This window comes from Atheta coriaria, unplaced genomic scaffold (assembly GCF_025399875.1).
Source record: "Atheta coriaria isolate IRGN ID8LTWV9N9 unplaced genomic scaffold, Caltech_Dcor_3.1 hic_scaffold_10_pilon, whole genome shotgun sequence".
NCBI classification, from domain to species: domain Eukaryota; kingdom Metazoa; phylum Arthropoda; class Insecta; order Coleoptera; family Staphylinidae; genus Dalotia; species Dalotia coriaria.
In genome coordinates, this window is record NW_027045452.1 from 6,122,919 (window position 1) to 6,143,056 (window position 20,138).

General features: G+C 32.1%; 2 protein-coding genes across 3 annotated transcripts in view; one reads left to right on the plus strand and one right to left on the minus strand.

Moving 5' to 3' along the window:
- mre11 (double strand break repair nuclease mre11) overlaps positions 1 to 15,525 on the minus strand; it is a 28,133-nt gene extending 12,608 nt beyond the window's left edge. Inside the window, exons 1-2 of one of the 2 annotated variants that reach the window (XM_065314979.1) lie at positions 15,433 to 15,525; positions 817 to 897 (exon numbers count right to left, since the gene is read on the minus strand). Coding sequence is in view for 1 of the 2 variants with exons in the window: in XM_065314975.1 (XP_065171047.1) it covers positions 817 to 897; positions 1,466 to 1,522 (138 nt within the window). In the remaining variant the exon portion in view is untranslated. Of the gene's footprint in view, positions 1 to 816; positions 898 to 1,465; positions 1,538 to 15,432 lie in introns of those variants that run through there. The other variant, XM_065314975.1, reaches the window with a different exon arrangement.
- LOC135801465 (peroxidase-like) lies at positions 1,559 to 19,980 on the plus strand. The gene is given in 11 exon segments (XM_065314971.1): positions 1,559 to 1,740; positions 17,001 to 17,229; positions 17,294 to 17,438; positions 17,440 to 17,671; positions 17,739 to 17,935; positions 17,994 to 18,532; positions 18,592 to 18,748; positions 18,814 to 18,984; positions 19,042 to 19,240; positions 19,297 to 19,402; positions 19,468 to 19,980. Coding segments are annotated over 10 exon segments (2,082 nt in total). The 5' UTR covers positions 1,559 to 1,740; positions 17,001 to 17,023; the 3' UTR covers positions 19,598 to 19,980.
- The last annotated feature ends 158 nt before the right edge of the window (positions 19,981 to 20,138 follow it).

Here is a 20,138-nt window from a genome sequence, read left to right on the forward strand (position 1 = left end):
TAAGAATAAATTTACTGCCAAAAATCCCAAGTTGAATCATTCGATTTTATGCAACATTACATACATATTATGTTGTCATGACAACGATATACAGTTTTGATTTGACATGTGCGTAAATTACAAGATAATAACCTAGTTTATGTGCACGTCAATAAACTAGTATTAATCTGTTGAAAATTTGAAAGTACGCACTAATTTTTATTTAATGCAAAACTCGCCGATTTTATTGTTGGCGAATAAATGCAACGCTTGGGCCAATTTATTTTTATTTGCGATCGGAAAGAAGAAATAACTGTCGCGTGTCGATTTTTACAAAAACGGCGAGCGCGCGATTTCTGCACGCTTTACATTTTAATTTGGTTTCGGTGGCACTTTTTTCATTGCATAAACGTGCATAAATTTGCACTAGAAATTTACAAATCATATTCGGCCAATTTAGCCTCGCATATATTCTATATAATAAATAATACTTTTTATATTTTTAATATATAATCTTATTTTTATCATTTGGATATTATAATTAAAAAAACGCATAGAAAACTTTCTTAATTTCTTAATTTTTCTTTCCTAGAAACTCATTAAATATGATATTAAGTATAATAATAGATGCCAATTATATTTGTTAATTTTATTTCATTTCTTGTTGTTTTAGTAATTTTAATAATAAAAAATTAAGTGTATCTTGTGGCGATAAGTTAAAAACTTGAAGTTAAGAAATCCCAGTCTCAGCCACAGTTATTGTTAATTGTTTCCTCGTGTGATTAATGATTGGATTAAACATTTAAAGATAGATATAATTATTATTTAAATACTTACGAGGTATAAACCGCAGAATGAAGTTGTTTGGAAAATTACTTTAAATTTATCTTGGGAATACACGCGTGGAGGTGATAAAATCTGGAAACCACAAAAATTAATAAATAAATATGTATACTTAAAAATTTAGGTCTCATGTCAACAAGAATGTACAATTAAATATTTTTAAAACACGAAAATTTAGAGAAATCGAAAATATTATTTGCACAAACATAAAAAAATTCATCGGAAGATGTATTATGGCATGTTCGGTGGTAATACTGCAACTCAAACACTGATTTTATTCATTTAAAATCTTAAAAAGCACATTTAAACAAAAAGTTAGGTTAAAAAGGAAAATATTATTCTGTTACATGATTGCAGAGACGTAAAAAGTGCCAATTTCTAAACAAAAAACAATTTTCAAAAAAATATATTTGGTTTAAGTTGATTTGGTCACTGCACAAACTCTTCGCCTATAAATACTTCAACATAACGATATTATGCCAAGAATGTAAGATTTAACTACTGTTTTTACTGTTTGGTGTTCTCATATTCCAATATTCTAATTCATACCCATGTAAATACCTCCTATACGTACCTGTTCATGAACAATTTAGCCATGCGCATGTGTGAGTGACTTAGCTGCGCCGAATAGACGAAAAATTACTTTCACTTTCGTCCGCCCTGCCGCGTGCGCGCCGTCGCGCACCTCGTGCGTTCGCATTTGTTTATAAGAAGGGTGGCTCACCGCAACGAGCCTTCAGTTCGTCAAACAACTCTAGCAACAAATCAACTCAAACTTAACCTTCGTACAATCATTTCAATTACACCCAATTAAAAGTTGTTTTGTTTGATATTCATTAAAAATAAAAACAAGTTTTATTTTATTTTGTTTAATAAAATATTGTGGTATTTTTATCAATAATTTGGAGCTTAATTTTGGTAAGTAAATTATTTAATTAAATTTATGTCTAATAGTATTAGTTTAGTTGGTATGTGCATTTTTCATGAGATTTACGCAATTTAAGATTGCAGAATTCGTAAAATTCATGGAAAGTGAACGCGAAAGCTCAAATGTCGCTTCCCAGGCATCTTTCAAACCTAATTCAGAAACTCACGTAGAGAGCCATGGCGTAATCATTCGAATAGCCATCTAAATATCAATTCGGGTTCGTTTTCCCATTAAACCAGTCGATACCTAACATAAATTCAGTACAAACGAGCAATCGCACTGTGTGTGCAGTAATCGGTCGTGATCGGAACACATCCGAACATTTCAATAACTCGCTGACTGTCTCCCGGACGCGCACGCGCACGTAAATGATGCAGTCGAAAGGGAATCATCCGAAGGTTGCGGCAACCCAACACACAAAAAATACACCGAACGTTGTTAACTTGCGCCGTTTTAAAGTTCACAAAAGTTTCGCCGCGCTTAAATGCCGCTAAATAACAATAAATATCTGCGTGTTAAAGGAGCTGGAAGAGTTAACAAAGTTAATGAAACGATAGCGATAGTGTTATGCACGTTTTTCTCGTCGCGTTGCGATACGTTGGTGTATTACGTGTACTTCATGTGGAGCGTTTGATTTTATTTATTATTATGTTTGGTGGCAAACAATGGCAAACGAAAGGGAAAATACTACACAAACGGATTATAATATAATACATATATTACAAAAGTTACTATTCTGTAATATTCATTGATTCTTTATTAAATCACGAAGGAAATAATAAAATTCTTGTTTATTTTTATTAAAAAAAAATAAAAACAACTGATAAAACGGTTTAAACACTAAAAAATTAAAGCTTTCATTGTTTCACAATGAAATTAACATGTTTGTTACCCAGTTGCATGTTGGGTTGTCGTCTTGGAGGCTAGTGAAAGCGATTTGCATAATTCGAACATTTCTCTACTTTTTACAACGATTCTAACTTAAAAAACGCACGAATCTTGTTGATTTTGGTTTAGTGAGCACGCCGCGTGTCCTTGTTGCAAAATTTTAACGATTTAACATGATTTACTCACTTTCGTTTCGTGTAACTCCATTTACACTTGTTAAAAATAAATGATTTAATTTTGTACCTCGTTATTTATGTTAATTTTTAGTTTTTTGATATATTTTTACACTTTATCTACTTATTAAGTTTTTATCCGCGTTAATTATTTCCTGAATTACAATTTATTCTTTGTGTTAAAATAGTTTTTTATTTGTTTTTATAAATCTTTTGTTTTCCGTTGCACGCAAAATGTAACAAAAACAGCCAACTTGAGCAATAAATAACGAAGAAAAAAAGTGAACGGAACTTTTGATCTCATGTCGATTTAGTTATGTCGAATTGTGTATTATGTGTATTACTGTATTGCGATTCACATCGTTGTTACACACTCGTTAAATTTATTGCGTTACTCGAACAAATCCCAATCACACATTTCCAAATATATTTTCAATGTAGCCTCAACAAACTCAATGGTTACGTATTGCTTTTGTTAAGGATTATTTTCTTTACGTCTTCAATGACGACAATGTGTCGAGGTCTGTGTCGAATCAGACAAAAATCCCACTATTGCAACATGACGATGACCAAGCGGCAGGAAAAGCCCGTAACACTCGTAAAATCTGACCGGTTGACATAATCACATTTGAACCAACTTAACCGGCAATAAAAACACACAACAAATCATCAATTAGCATATCTATAACAAGCCGAACATAAAACTTGAAAGTTTTTGACACAACACAACTAGACAACCAATTATACAAGCGTGTATGTAAAATGTATGAAAGGCAAACGGAATTATCTAACAAATTTGTTTTACAACACATTCGCAATCATTTTTATTCGCGAATTGAATCCAATTGAAATCGATCGTGATTGGAATGCCTCCGTACTAATTGAACTTAATTAATTTTAATCGGCAAATCGAATCATTGCAAACAAATCACTTGAGAAATTGGAAAGTAACGGTCATAAAACTTGCCCAAACTTGGACAATCATTAACGAGATCTTGATTTGAATACGAGTATTTCGCGTCGTGGAAGTAAACTAGATTACTATGACTATGATGTGTGTCATAATTACTTTTATCCATTGCGTAAACTAATTAAGAGTCATTTACAAATACAATAAATAAATCTAAATAAAAAAATTAAGTAAAACACATTGAGCAATGCATACTATTACTATTATATAGAAGTACATTACAGTTACCTGTATTACCGACATTTGAAGTGAGGTTAAGTTTAATAATTCACTTCATTAATATTAATATTAATAAATTAACGTGGGAAATGAGTGTCATTCCATCTTAAATTGTTGTCATTCATCTTTTCATTCAATTGTTTACCTAATAAACTCATAAACAAAAGTGTTGCAAGTTTAATGCAATTGTGAGTTTAGGATTATGGCAGTGATAAGTAATATTGAAACAGAACGAAAAGTGCTCAAAGTGAATTAAATACTTGACACATTTATCTATGAATAAAGTTATAAATATCGATTGCTAAATTAGAGCGCAGTGTGCGCGTTCGCCAAAACGTTGTTCCAACAACGTTGCATGAGGTGAAACGCGTGAAATATTCTGCAAGAACGCGACCGTACGCGACTAATTAACGTCTCGTTTGCATCTTGCATAGTTGCAAAGTTATTCATATACTGTGTTTTATTTTAATTAGTTCATATCCGACTTGATTTATTTATTTATAAAAGTAAAACGAGGCAAATATCCTCAAATTCATATCGTGATGTCATGTTATCGACATGCCATCTAACGGAAGTAAATGTTACCAAATTACTGATGTATTGGTTGCCTTTATTTTTAAATTTTCAGGTTTTCAATTTATTCTCATCACGATTGTTTCATAACCAACAAATTTTTAAACTGTAATATGTACAGTGATGCAATATGAAAATGTTATATATTCTAAACTAACCAGTAATAACTGATTGCTTTATTTAAAACAACATGAAATGGGATAATAGAGTAATCACGATATTCCGGGAGCACTGTTTGCACAAACTCTTTTTTCTGCATTTCTGCTTCACTTAGCTACGTTGTGACTTTTTGATCCTTCTGTTTGATTTGTGATTTGTCTATGCGAGCACCTCCAGCAATATTTTAATACAAAGCGTGCTTTAGAACACCTTGAACGCATGGAATTGCAGATCATGAAAGCACAACTTAAAGTAATATTGAATCATTCGATTTGTGTATTTACAATATTTGCGTGGAAATTTTTGCAACGCTACACATAAATGTAGCAATATTCATTCATACGCCCATAATTTACAAGGCTTCGTAATCGTTTGATCATCTAACATTGAAAATATAACGCGTTGAAGTGTAGAGTTGTAAAATGTGTAATGTAAAGATGTGAATAAGTTACGAAATTGTTAGGAATTATAATTAATTGGGAGTACGAATCAGACTCAGTTTCATTGTGGAATATTATCTACGAATACAAGTATTGCTAAATTATTATTGCTTTTTCGTGAATTTACAATTAGCGTGCTTTGTTTGGATTGATTTTGCTTGTATTGCGACATGCTGAGTAAGTGGAATTGTTGCAAAGTCATAAAATCTAAGTAGACTAGACTTAAGTAGTTAAAAGTGACCTGGGCAGGCGTATTTTACTTAAATATACTTGCTAAGGTCGTTGAGAGTTGAATTTTTAGACAATATTATTTTAAGTTGTTAATATTTAAATTTGCGTATTGGAAATAACTGTAAAATAATATTTTAATGAAAATGTGATATTGCAAATAATGCAAATAAATATTGTGAAATTATGCGCAGAGATCGGAATAATCAAGCATTTAATAGATGTATAATGTTTCTGTTTTATTTATTGCAATTTAGCTCTAGGTTAATTTTCGTTTTGCACTTCGAGACATTTCCGCGATTTCTATACTAATGTATTTGTATAATCCGAGTAATAAATGTAGATTTCCGTATCATTGGAATATCAGCACAAGGAACAAATTAACAGATGTTGATCGTAATTTAGAATTTAAAATTTAAATTCCAATAGATTTCTAAGTTTATCTTACTGAGGAATGCACCACATTAATTAAAAATGCAACTTTTAAAATATATTTCATTTCAATTATTCAATTATTACGTTAAAAATAGTTATTTATATATTATTAAATATAATTTATACTTTTTAATTTATTTTTAGCTATTTTTTGTTTTGTTTGGTAAAATTTTATTTGAATTACTCAATATGCATATATTATGCATGTAAATATAACACTTTCCCAAAAAATGTAATAATATAATAATTAATAAAGCAATAAACACAATAAGCTCACCTAATCGAAAACAAATCTTAATCACAGCATGCGTTTGCGTTGGCTAACGCATGCAGCGCAAAACTAATCACAATGAATCAGAAACGAGAACGAGGCGAGAACAAATGAAAACGAAAGCAAAACAAAACATGCACACAATTTACGAGCAACATTATACATGTTATAAAACCCTCATCCATGCAAATCCGACGTAAATAGAACGAGGAATCAAAAATCGCTATATTAACTATTCATTAAAAGCAAAAAATGAAATAAAATTTACAACTGTGTATGAACTAAAGTTATGAATGAGCAAAAATGGCAAAGCAATCAATTTCACTGTTTAATATTGATTTTTTTGTATAATGATTATGTTAGTTTAGATTTTATGATTAATAACTTGTGATATTCACGCTCAATCAGCAAAATCATGATATCATAATGCAGAGCATGAGTGAGTTAGAAAGTAAATTAATCGATAAATCAAAAACACGCTTAAAAGAGTTAATGGTGCAGTGATAGTGATGTTTGAACACATGTAAAATTAATTGATTCGATTTTTCTGCGGTTGAAAAAATTATTTGGCGCGTTCCATTTGTTCTCGCCTTTAAAATAAATTCGGATCATATACAGATAATGATGTAATAATGAAAGGTAATAAATTGATTTTTATGCTTGCGATTTCATTTTTCACAAACTAGTTCGTGTTGTGTCGGTTATAGAATGTTATGATACATGCAAACATATCAAACGAACGACAATGAAACAATTGTATTTAATTACGCGTTTGTGCTCGAGTAGATACGATCACCTGCTAATAGTGTGTAATTAAATTGCGTGTTGATCGCGATCGTAAATATCAAACGGTCTTAATAAGGTTTGAATAATTATTATCGATGATATTAATACGAAAACAATCAATTAATATTGTAGTATGCGCTTGGGTCGCCTCTTTTGTGTTTTACAGTTAGTTATATCCTATAATAGGTTATGTTTGCGATAGAAAATCTAAAAATTAAAATATCAAGTAGAAATATTAACATTAAAGTTGTAAAGTTGTCAGAGAAAAATTGCAAATTTTGTGTAAAATTTGATGAAAAAGTTAACTTTTTGGTCAAATAATTTATATTTTTGGAGATATTTGATGAGATAAATAGAAAATATTAATTATTTAGGTACCTCCTAAACTTTAATTTACTGTATGTTGGAACAAATAACAACGAATTAAAGAGATTTACTCACTAAATTCAAAACCGTCCCATCCAGCACCCTCTTGCATGTTTTATTATTACTTACATGCCATATAAGGTTATGTTCCTACTCAAAATAATGCGCAAAAGTAAAATATCCTTTAACATGTATAAGTGAAATGCAATTAGCAAAATTTGTCAAGTACTAACAGAAAAATTACACATTTTCTGAATTTTACTTATAAATTTGCCAAAAAATTTATTTTATGACAAATATCATATATTCTATGGCGTAATTCTATGCGACAACTATAAAATTTCAAAATTTTACATCTGAACCTTTATTATAATCGACGCTCGAATAAATAGCATCGAATTACATCGATTTATTCGCGTGTTTGGATGCAGTTCACATCCAATTAGCAAATATCTAAGTCCACGACTATTCCACATGTTCACTTGCTGCGCTTGCTTACAACCGAAATAAAAATTGATTTAAATCATGTCAATCGGACATTAGGAGGAATTTCAATAAGCCGTTTGCAGTATGATGAAAGAAATCTGCGGACACTTAAGTTCTAGTAAAATAAGCCGTTAATATTCTGAATTATTAACAAACAGCAATTATCTATTGCCAAACACGAATCGACTCGAAGTGTTGTTATTTTTTGTATCAATAACGATTAATTTCAACGACAAAAAATGGATTTGGATCATATATTATTCAATTTGGACACTCACACGCATAAAAACACTCGTAGCTTATGAGGAACTGACATAAATTAACCACTAACACAATTTTTAAACGATTGGTTGATAGTATCTTAAAAGTCTTAAAAATTTATTAGTGCAACTTTATTTGGAGCGTAATTTATAGCAATTACATTTACTTAAGTATAGTATCAACTAAAGTTAGTGCTTGTTCTGATTTCTGTGCCTCCGAACGATTTTCCAGACGACGTGTCTCGAATTTTAAACTTTTGCACTGCACTGCTTCCTAAACACGTCAAATGTGAGATTATACTCGTTCAAAGTTTGAAAAGTGAAAAGAACACCGCCTGCCGCATTCAAATTCCAGCAAATAAAGTTTAATTGCCTTCAGGCTTCTGGAAAAATAGCAATAATTTCAGATAATTGAATATATAGGTATAACGTGATAGTTATTATTGAGCTATAAATTTATCCGATAAACTTATTTTATCGATTTATAACTATTTTTATTCCTCATCCGATTAAAGTCATAAAGTTATGTTTATCCGGTAGTTAAATTCAATAAGAAACATAAATTAGCAAACCGATTTAACTCTGAAGTGATTTGAGCAAACAATCCTGGTAAGGTAACAAATTGATTTTGCAATCAGCAATTTAAATGTGTAAGACACACATGTAACACACGTTTAAATGGAAGTTTGAAAACCTCTTAAATTTTGACGTTTGGCGATCGCACCGGTGTGTAGTATAGAAATACACTTCCTAAGTACATACCTAGAAACCAATAGACACACATATGTCGAGGTGAGTTGAGCCCAAGCTGAGTGAATATGCCAAAAGTGGAGCAAATTGAAAGTAAAAGCGATTAACTTCTGGTCGACTTCTGGTCGCGCCGCACTAAATCTGTGTTACATCTGTGTTCAAAGTCGAACACTTTGCTTAGATGCTACTAACCTAACCTAAAAATGCATCCGGAGCGCGCAACGCAGGCGACTTAACGATGACTATTATGACAACATTCTAATCAACTCACGATCAAATAATCTGATTTAAGTGTTGGTTTCGTTACCGTGTGGGTCGAGAATACTTTTTCTTTTCTCTGATTTGATTATTCACGCGAACAAATCACATGTATGTGATTGTGTCTTATATAAACTTTTTTTTGTGAGTCACAGATATATTCATTAACGTTATCTTTTGCCTACTAATTAAATCTAGTTATGAGTAAATCTAAGTTATTTAGGTTATTAATTCATAAATTGAGAAATTTTTATACTTTTTGAGGGTTTTGAGGTTATGTATTGGAATTTAAATGTAATATGTATTAGGAATTTGTGCATTTTGAGTTTGATCATAAATTGTTTACTAGGTTAATGCACAAGTAATGAATGTATGCAATGAGCGGTGTAATGAACGGTAACGAGTGTACGACTGAAGTGTAGGTGTCAGTGTTAGATTACTCAATGCAAAACTAATGTGTTTTTCATTTTGTATCACACGTTGATTGATTATACAGATATTTACATCTTTGGCGTTTGTCTTGGCATTAAATATGTATTTTTTCCGTTTTTGATTTTGTAAATTTATTAAAATTAGTAGTAAAAATTCCTTTCACGTAAGTAAATGCAGAAAAGTGCACATTAAGTTAACAGTCACGAAAACACGAAAAGGAAGAGAAAGGTAGGAAATACCAAAATCTGCAAAATTCCACATTTATGGATGTTGCCACCGCAAAAATAATGTTATAGATAAGAAACTGAATATTCCAACCTAATTTGTAAATTTATCATTAAACTAAGTGCACTAAGCGTTTATAAATCACTACATAGTATAAAGTAAAGTCGCTTTTTCCGGTCCCTTTGTGAGCTTAAATCTTTGAAACTACGCAACGGATTTTGATGCGGTTTTTTAATAGATAGAGTAATTCAAGAGGAAGGTTTGTATGTATAATAACATCCATTAAATAGTGGAGAAGTACTGTTATTTTTGAGGTTTCTAATATGATGTAAATACAAAGCTTTCTGAAATACAATGGTAGGTAGTACGAGAGGGTGAGTATAAGCTGAGTAAAGTTAAGTAAACACTTACTGTACGCTATACCCTCACAATATCGCCAAAACGATATTTTTACTAAACCATTGCAAGTCAATGCAAGTATTTGTCAAGCCTGATGTGGATAGCTATTTCGACCATTAGAGGTCTCATCAGCACACCTACTGGCTTGACAATGGTTTAGTAAAAATATCGTTTTGGCGATATTGTGAGGGTATAGCGTACAGTAAGTGTTTACTTAACTTTACTCAGCTTATACTCACCCTCTCGTACTACCTACCATTGTATTTCAATCTTATGCTTGCTTGAGCTAACTTCAGTCTCCACCGTTAGGTGGAGCTGACAATACTTCTGCGTCTTGAATAATAAGCCAGTTGTATATAAGCCATGGCAGGTCAATGCAGTATTTGTCAAGCCAGTAGGTGTGCTGATGAGACCTCTAATGGTCGAAATAGCTATCCACATCAGGCTTGACAAATACTTGCATTGACTTGCAATGGTTTAGTAAAAATATCGTTTTGGCGATATTGTGAGGGTATAGCGTACAGTAAGTGTTTACTTAACTTTACTCAACAAAGCTTTCTATTGTCGCCGTCTACTCTTTGTGCGATGCTTCGTAGCTTCCCCTAAGCATAGACGTGTGCATGGGTGTACGTGTGGGTTGAAGTTGATCGGTTGATGTTTTTGTTTGGAGAAGGAAAGTCGCTTTCTCTGTCTGTCCCTTTGTATGCTTAAATTTTTGAAACTACGCAACGGATTTTTAAAATTGCGGACGTAGCGTTTTTGGCGGTACCGGCCGGCCGCGGTTTTCTCTATAGCACTTTGACTTTCGCAGCGATCGGGCACGTTTATTATATCGGAGCTCTCCAGCGAGGAAAATAGTAATACTTAGGTAATAAAAACGAGCTTTTCAGCGCGACAACGTATCAGTAATTATAACTAAGTTACGATAAATAATTGTATGATAGTAGTTTTAAAATATAAATTAGAGGTATTTCAGTAAAAAAAAAGAACTGAATAGAATAGGTATCTTTTGTTTTTTATGATTGTTGATTATCTTTTGTTTCTAAATGGTAAGAATTTAGATATTTTTTACTGTGGCACATACTATAAAATGTAAAAAAAAGTAAATTAGGAAAAATGTAGTGTATGAATTTAGATATTCCAAAGATAGCAGGAAATCTTCATGGTATAGGGAAAGGGGGATTGTTTTACTCCAAATTTAACGCGTGCGGGCCACGGACAGTAATGAATAAATCAAAACTACTGGATCGATTTTAATTACATGGGCTATATATTTTATACTACAAGGTTCACAGTTTTTCTGTAGTGTATTTAGTATCAGTATTGCAACCGTGCGAAGCCGGAGCGGGTCGCTAGTAACTTATATATTAATATTTTCACTTTAAACGTCTTTATAAGTATTTATCACATAGAATAAATCATTAATTAAAGCGAAATAAACAGTTGAAATGAAATTTTGTTACAAAATTAAAGATTAAGTTTTTAATGACTTAAGTCATTTCAACAATTATTATGTGTTTATTCTTTGATGAATTATGGTGTTAAAAGATTTGAATACTAAAATTTAAACAAATAGTTATTTTGATGATAATTATAAACAAAATACCATGAATAATTTATATTATCGTCGCTTACCAATTTTAAATCACATTCGAAACCTTAACTAATTTTTAAAATTCAGGAAATTACTAAAATTACACTCAGGAACAAATTTTGAAAGTGTTGTACAAGTGTGTATTTATTACATGACAGGACGTGAATGAAAAATCTTTAAAAAAAGAAAGCAAATTAACATGATCTAAACACATACAAATTATATCTTTGTATCGAAAACTAAACCGAAATCAAAACCCATTTCATAAAAAAACGGAAGTGAGTGATGGCTAACAACACAAAATGTGTATTATTTTTCTTCAAGTGCTATGAAGGATGTAACTCATTAATATGTGTATCATTTTTACTCTTTTCAATTCAATGTTATTCGTACTCGTATTTTGTTTGACGTAAATTACACCGTCAAAAATTCTGCCAAGGCTTTCTTCTAAACATCAAACAACAGACTTTCCAGCATGCAAGCGTTAATGGCGGTATCAGCAAGGCGAGGTGTATGCCTTACGTAATGCGTGACAAGATATAATAAACAACAAACAGCCGACAACAAAGCAAGAACACGGCAAGAGGAACGGATAATATAGAACAACATGAGCCGCATTCTTGCGGTGCGCAGCGCACTTAGTTTCATTATTTTCACGCATAAGCAGAAAATTAAATCGAGGAAACAAATCATTTGCTACAAAAACTTTCTTTGGAATAATATTAACGCACAAAACAGCGTATTTGTTGTATTAGTATTAGGATGTAGCTAATTGAATACACTTATACATTGTATAAATTTTGCAGAATATCGGAAGTATTAAATCGTGTAAGTTTTAAAATTAAAATTTAAAATTTGTCGCTTTCTTATCTATAATCCAGGAATGTAAATTAATTGCTACATGATCCAGTTTGAACAAATTTCGAATATTTACATAATTTCACTGAATCTATTTTAAACTCTCTAAGATTGACAAGTTTTGGACATTTCAACTTTCTTTAATAACCATTTAAACATAAGCTGAAATTAAAAGTAATTATTTAATGATTTATTGTCGTTTAATGATTGAAATATGCTAAGTAAGTTTTAATAGTTCACTTTAATGCTTCAATTAAAAGATTAATGCAATAACAGCTATGTCCAGATACAATTTAAATCTGTTTTTAACTATTCGCAACACAACAATTAAATTATACATTCAGGAAGTGTTCCATTTAACAAAAGCAAATATTTTAATTAGTAATAACTTACTTGGAGCACATGTCGTGCTAGTTTTTTTATTGTAATTAGTTTACTTGTTCCTATACAACTGACCAAAGTCTTAAAGTATTCTAGAATCTTTGGAATATACTCGCATGAAAAGTAACAGCGAGTAAAAAACAATTACGTTTCTGTTCTTCGTATGGTGATTAAATTAAATTTAATCTGAAAATTATTCATGTTTTGATTTTTGTAAGACATTCACTCGATTAATTCAAGTGTAACTCTATTTCTTCGCTCTACTGTCTTGTAATTTAATTAATTAAATAATTTATTATCTAATGTATATAAATATTGACATTCAAGATATTTACGAGGATATTAACCATAAGAATAGGAAAGTGGAATACAATTGATTCACTTTATGCCTGATAGATAAATATTCAATTAATCGTAGATGTTTATCTGGAATAATATATTTGTCATGATGTCATGTTAATCGTTTACGTGTTATACAAATGCATATGAAAGGTGAACGGAAATAGTTAGGTGAACGGTTTATTTTCTTGGTTCATAATGAGAAATAATTAATAGTTAAAATTTATTTGCAATATTGTTTCTAATTTAAAATTTTATGTTTTCTGTTAATCATGAGATGTTCAAGTGAAACACATTTCGTCATAAATGGTTATTCTTTTAATTATATTTTCGAAAAGTTAAATGAAAGTTGAGAAATCTAAATGAAAATTTGTTAACTACAAATTGCTAACTCGACAAATGTTAACAATTAATTAGTAAAGCAAAGAAGCTCCAGATGCATCTTGATAAATTTAACAAAGTTTACACTTTCATCTCATTATCTTACAAATTAAACTTTAAACATTTAGAAATATTTAATAAAGATAAACGCAGCAGATAAAATTATTATTATATTTAATAATACCTGACATTAAACAAGTTACCTCATTTGAATATTTTATTTATTTTTTTGACATTGAACTTGAATGTTTCTCACGATAAACTTAAACTCGAAAAAAACTTCATTCATTGATTTGTAATTTCATTCATGTTGAGTCATATAAAAAACATAAATAAAAAACGTCTTAAAGGTGAAATGTAAGGTGAATAAACCTGAATGTGTCTCAGTCGATGCTCAACTTTGACATTTTACAACAAATTAAATTTGCCGTTGACATTGCTTGTTTATGCACTTTGTGTCTATTATAATCGATTTGAATTTCTTCGCATTCTTACATAATGCACATTCTTAAGAAACAGGAAACTGGAAAATAGAATGAAAACTATGTAACGCTTTTTATTTCGTTATACAATAGCGGAATAATCGCGATATTGACGTTTATCGCCTTCGTCGTCGTGATATTCGTGCAAATAAATAAACTAGAACAAATCTGGATAATAAATTTAACATTAACTCACTTCCGCTTGTTAAATTTATTATTTTCAAGTGTCAAATGCGATAATGGTTGATTTTTTTGTTGCAGTTGCTATAGCAACGTATTATTCAGCTAATAACTCTCAAAAATAAGAAGCAAATTGATTTTAAAATTATATAGTAAATTTCCTTCCGTCTAATAGGCCTGTAAATATCAATTTCGTTACGAATTCTTGTTCTAAATGACTACAAAACCGCGCTTGATTGATAATGAGGAAACATTTCCAACAAACCAATTTCTTCCTTTCCTTTTCGTCTTATTCTTGTCGATTTCAATTTTATTGCCGATCGAAAAGTTAAACAGGCACTAATTCAAGATTAATTCACTTTTGCATATTCATAACTCGTGCTTTCACCTGATACAGCTAGTTATCAGCGATGCAGAGCGATTATATCAACATTTAAAGAAAAGCAAAATAAGCGCACTCGTAAGTATAATAAACTGGAATCTTTCAAATGTTGAAGTAAAATATACATTATCATTACAACGCCTACGGATTTCCAACACTCCATAAAACATAAATTCACTTTTAGCGTTGTTTTGTTTTTTATTATCTCTGCGATTGCAATTGTTTGCAAGCTGTGTCTGCTTGTGCCCGCGCACAAAGTTAATGATTGTGAGTAAAATACGATCATTAACTTAACAACGGACGTAAACAAATCGAAGCTAAACGCCTCGAACGTGATTGAACATGAATTTATGTAAAGAGTGAACAATTGCGCCGGCCGGATATTGTTCAATATGGTTTATTGTTGATTTGTGCTGAGTACCGACCATTTGTCGATAGATATACCGACGACGGTGGTTATATTCGCATTGCTACTTATTGCAAGGTCTCAAGAATTCAATGCCTCGGAAAGCGAATGCAAATCGCGGCGAAACCGCGAATAATTGAATCAGTCGGCTTGAAAGTCACTTGACAGGCGGAGAATTAGTTTTTGCCGGTTATTTTTCTTCGAATGAGTAAATTATTGGAGTGGAAATAAAGTTATTTCTTTTTTATGAGATTATAACACGTGGGATCTTGGTTTATGTCTTATTTTACGAGCAGAAAATATATTTAAAGGTTATAAAATAAATGCAAGTTTATAACCTCCAAAATGTATAAGTACTCACATTAGTAGAATTCCAACGGATGAGTCACGCTTACTGCGAGGGGTTTGAGTTTTCAGAACTTCACACAGCTGCAGTTTAAAAAAGGGAGAGGACCTAAAAAGAAGTCAGAAGTAAGAAATGTGCGCGGTCATTCCATAACCTTGATCGTCGAAAGTAAGGTTATTATTAAATTATTCATAAAGTGGTTCAAATAAAGTGTAAACTGTGCAATATTTGCCACATTTTCATACTTCAATCATTATTATTAACATTATGATTGTTATAACAATCAGGTGAGCAAAAAATATAATGTACACAACAAGTGGAAAATCGAATAATCTTGAAATGTCGAATAAACCGCATCAAATCTATACAAAATCACAATTTCCAAGGAAACTGTTTTTCTTTTCAAAACACAACTTAACAAATCGCAACGAATCAACACGGAATATAAAAAAATAAAACCACAACTTTGTAAAGTTGTAAAGCGCGGAAAAAAGTACTTAACAACTATATTAATGACAGGCAACACTTACAGCATGCAAAATTATTAAAATAAAATAATAATAACGCAAGAAAACCAGAGGAAATCGCTAATTAAGTCGTCATACAAATGAAATGTTTATAAATAAAGAAATAAAACTAATCAAGCATGAAAACAGCAAACTACACTTATATTCTCATATAGAAGAGCAGAAGCAGGAGTAGTGAGAGAGTTTTTATAATAATAATTATAAAAAATATACTTAATATACAAACAGCAGTGAGTAAACTTAAATTGCACGTCCTGGTGTGCCAACTCAATTACAATTAAAACACATCTAACGAGACGTGCAGACGTGCGCTTGACGCTTAAGTAATAATTAAGTAATTATAAAGTATGTGTGGCTTCTGTGTGTGACGTTTTTCAATTCTCATCTTTCATCGTTTCATCGCACACTTTTCAACTCGCAACCCACGACACACCGGTTACGTTGGCTAGCGTGTTTGCCGAACATTAGACGCAATGAGAACGTGTAGAAAAAATACGCGCGCGTATTTAATTAGGTAATTAACAGCGAACGAACAAGCGGACGGATTCACATGCGTTTGTAAATTGATTGGCATCGATTGTGCGTGTAAACTTACATTTCAAACAAATACAAATGTATAACAAAGCATGCTTTTTATTATTGTTTTTGTCCTTTTCATAATACTAAAGTATGTTTTTAGACAAAGCGCTATAAAAGAAACTGTAAAATCTAGAAATGCGCAAATGTTGCAATAATTAAAATGATTTTCAAGTTATTATAGGCGTTGCAAGTTTATAGGCATAATGAGCTCATTAAAATAGCAAAACGAATGTGGTTCTTGCACAGTTATCAGCAATGTGAAGGCCTGTGCATAATACTTGGATAAAAATTGCTGTGTTTCATTGCTAATCAATGCCTTTCGCAATTAATTACTGCTTATTATTCTGGGTGGAATCACGTTGAGCTGTATACAAGAATAAACTGTATGAAGTGAAATGAATTGTTATTAAACTTGTAATACTTTCATTTTAATCGTTTGGATAATTTGATTAAAATTTATGATTTATTTTATTGCAGATTGAATTCTAAAGGAATTTACGATGTGGCTGTATGCGTTGGTGGCACTTCAATGTGCCGTGGTGATTGTTACCGCAAGCCCAGACCCACAATCAACAAGTTTTGTCTTTTTAAACCATGATGACAAAACCAGATCATCTCTGTTTAATCATCCTTATGATGTTGGATATAATTCTCTGAGTGCTGAAAGTAGTGAGGAACAATTTTTGGGACAACCTAACTTTGACAGGTAAGTAAATAGTTTTTTTTTTGTGGAAATATAAAGATTTTAATATCGAAAATTTTGTTTTTAGTTTCTTTGGACCCACTGCTGCTCCCCCTGTACAAACCACTACTGTGGACCCAATCACTTTAGGTTGTGGTACCCCACCAGCTTCCTGCCCCAAAACACGTTATCGTTCCTATGATGGTTCTTGCAACAATCTTAAAAAACCCAGTTCTTGGTACCCCAAACACTCCCTATGTTCGTTTACTACCTGCTCAATATGCTGATGGTATTAGCACACCAACCGAATCTAAGAGTGGTAAACCTTTGCCTCCAGCTAGAGTTGTTAGTTTAGTGATGTACCCGGATGTCCCATTGGAAGATCCAAAATGGACGCTTGCTGCTATGCAGTATGGTCAGATTATTACTCATGATATGAGTATGATTGCTGGCAGTACCCAAGCTCGTAAGTGGCATTTTATATTTATAATAAAGGGTAAGGGGTTATTTTATTGTTTTTTGTTGTTGTTTAGAACCTCATCAAACACGTTGTTGTACCGATGATGGACAACTCCTTGAACTCGCCAACTCACCAGATCATTGTTTCCCACTGTTGGTTCCCAATGATGACCCTGCCCATTCTCAAACAAATACTAAATGTATCAATTTCGTGCGTACCATCACTACTCAGGATAGAAGATGTGTTTCTCCTTACACTCCAGCTGAACAGGTAATATTTATGTCGAACCACCTCTTAACACAAATTAATTCAATTTTTCCTTCTATAGTTGACTGCAGTAAACCATTTCTTGGATCTTTCCATCGTTTACGGTAACAATAATGACATGGCTCGTCAACTTCGCGAACAACGTGGAGGACGTATGCGTGTGGATGTCCGTAATGGAAAACAATGGCCACCACGTGCCACCAACACCTCCGGATGTGCTATTCAATCAGCTCAAGAGGCTTGCTACATGGCTGGTGATAGTCGCGTCAACCAAAACCCTCAACTAACTCTTCTACAAATCGTTCTCCTACGTGAACATAACCGTATTGCTGATGCTCTTTCTACGCTCAATCCTCATTGGAATGATGAGACTATCTTCCAAGAAGCCCGTCGTATAGCCATTGCTGAACATCAGCATATCTCATACTATGAATGGCTCCCGATTTTCATTGGTTTGGAAAACTCTTTGAAGAACAGAATCTTATACGATACTAAAGGACAAGTTGATGATTACCAAGAAACTGTTGATCCTACCATTATCAATGAGCATTCTACTGCCGCTTTCAGATATTTCCATTCTGCTATCGCTGGACGTCTTGAGTGAGTGTTCAGAAGAATGGTTTAGAATGAATTTGATTAACTTCTGATTTTTATTTTAGTCTTGTTACTGAACATCGTCATTCTTATGGCAATCTGCGCCTTAGCGACTGGTTGTTGCGCCCAAGCGTCCTTGAACAAGGAAATAACTTTGATGACTTGTCTCGTGGGTTATCTACGCAACCGGAAATGGACAATGATCAATTCCACGACAGTGAGGTATATATTTTCCAGACTCCATTGTGTAGAAAACATTTTTATATGTTTTTGTTATTTGTAAACAGATCACACAATTCTTATTCAGAGGAAATGCCCCATTCGGTACAGATCTTAAAGCTCTTGATGTACAACGTAATCGTGATCATGGTCTGGCTTCGTACAACGATATGCGTCAATTCTGCGGATTGCCAAAGGCCCACACATTCGATGATTTCTCTGATGTCATCTCCAAGGATGTAAGAATATTAATATTGTTCTCTAGTATAGTTTATTAATAATATTTTTTCTTATAGAATGTAGCTAAACTGAGTCAATTGTATGGATCACCCGATGATGTGGATCTAACTGTTGGTGGATCATTGGAAGCGCACGTACCTGGAACCCTGGCTGGTCCCACTTTCCTCTGCATCCTTACAGAGCAATTCTTTAGAACACGTGCTGGTGATCGCTTCTGGTATGAACACAGCGAGCATGTTAACGGTTTCACTCCAGGTAAACATTAAATTTAAATTTTCGCTTTTCGCTTTTTCTATAAAATTATTTTTTAGGACAATTGGCTGAACTTAGGAAAGCTAGTATTTCTCGTCTGTTGTGCGATAACTCTCACCACGTCAAGGCTATGCAACCTAAAGGTTTCGAAAGAATTTCCCACAGGTAAATCCTAATTTTACCATGTTTTTACATTGAACAAAACTAATTGTTATTTTTTATTATTCTAGCAACAATGTTGTTCCATGCGATGCTTTGCCAGCTGTTGATCTTTCTATGTGGAAGGACTTTGCCAGTCCAGCGCACGCAGCCCCGTTGCCATCAGATTACCACTCTCACCCGTTCTTGTTCAAGAAATAAGCATTACCTTAGTACCCCCACATGCCAATCATGGTTACTTCGATGCCAACGCATACAGAACACTAGTAAAATTTAATTCCGAAGTAACCAGAGACTACGAGCTAAGTAACTTAAGCAAACAACCATAAAAAACGTAAGACAGTAAGACGACGAAGAATTAAGAAGTACCTAAAGTTAAGATAACTTATATATTAATATGTAAGAAATACGCAAGTTGGCAAAATGTTTGAATCTAATCTAATTTTGAGAATTTAAGCGAAAATTTATTGATTTATAGTTTATTTTTGTATTTTTTGATAAAAAGAAAGAAATTTATTTTTTATAAAATTATCGTAGGTAAATGAAACAGTTGAGGTGCTTATTTTTGTATAAACCACAAAGAAGACATATTTAAAATGTAAAATTTGTAAAATATAATATTTTTATAATAAAACTATTTAAAAAATGACCTAAAATGAACTTGGTATTCGCCGTTTCAGCACAAAAATGTAACTTTACTCACTTGGAAACATACAGGTGCAATTATTCAAGTGTTAATTAA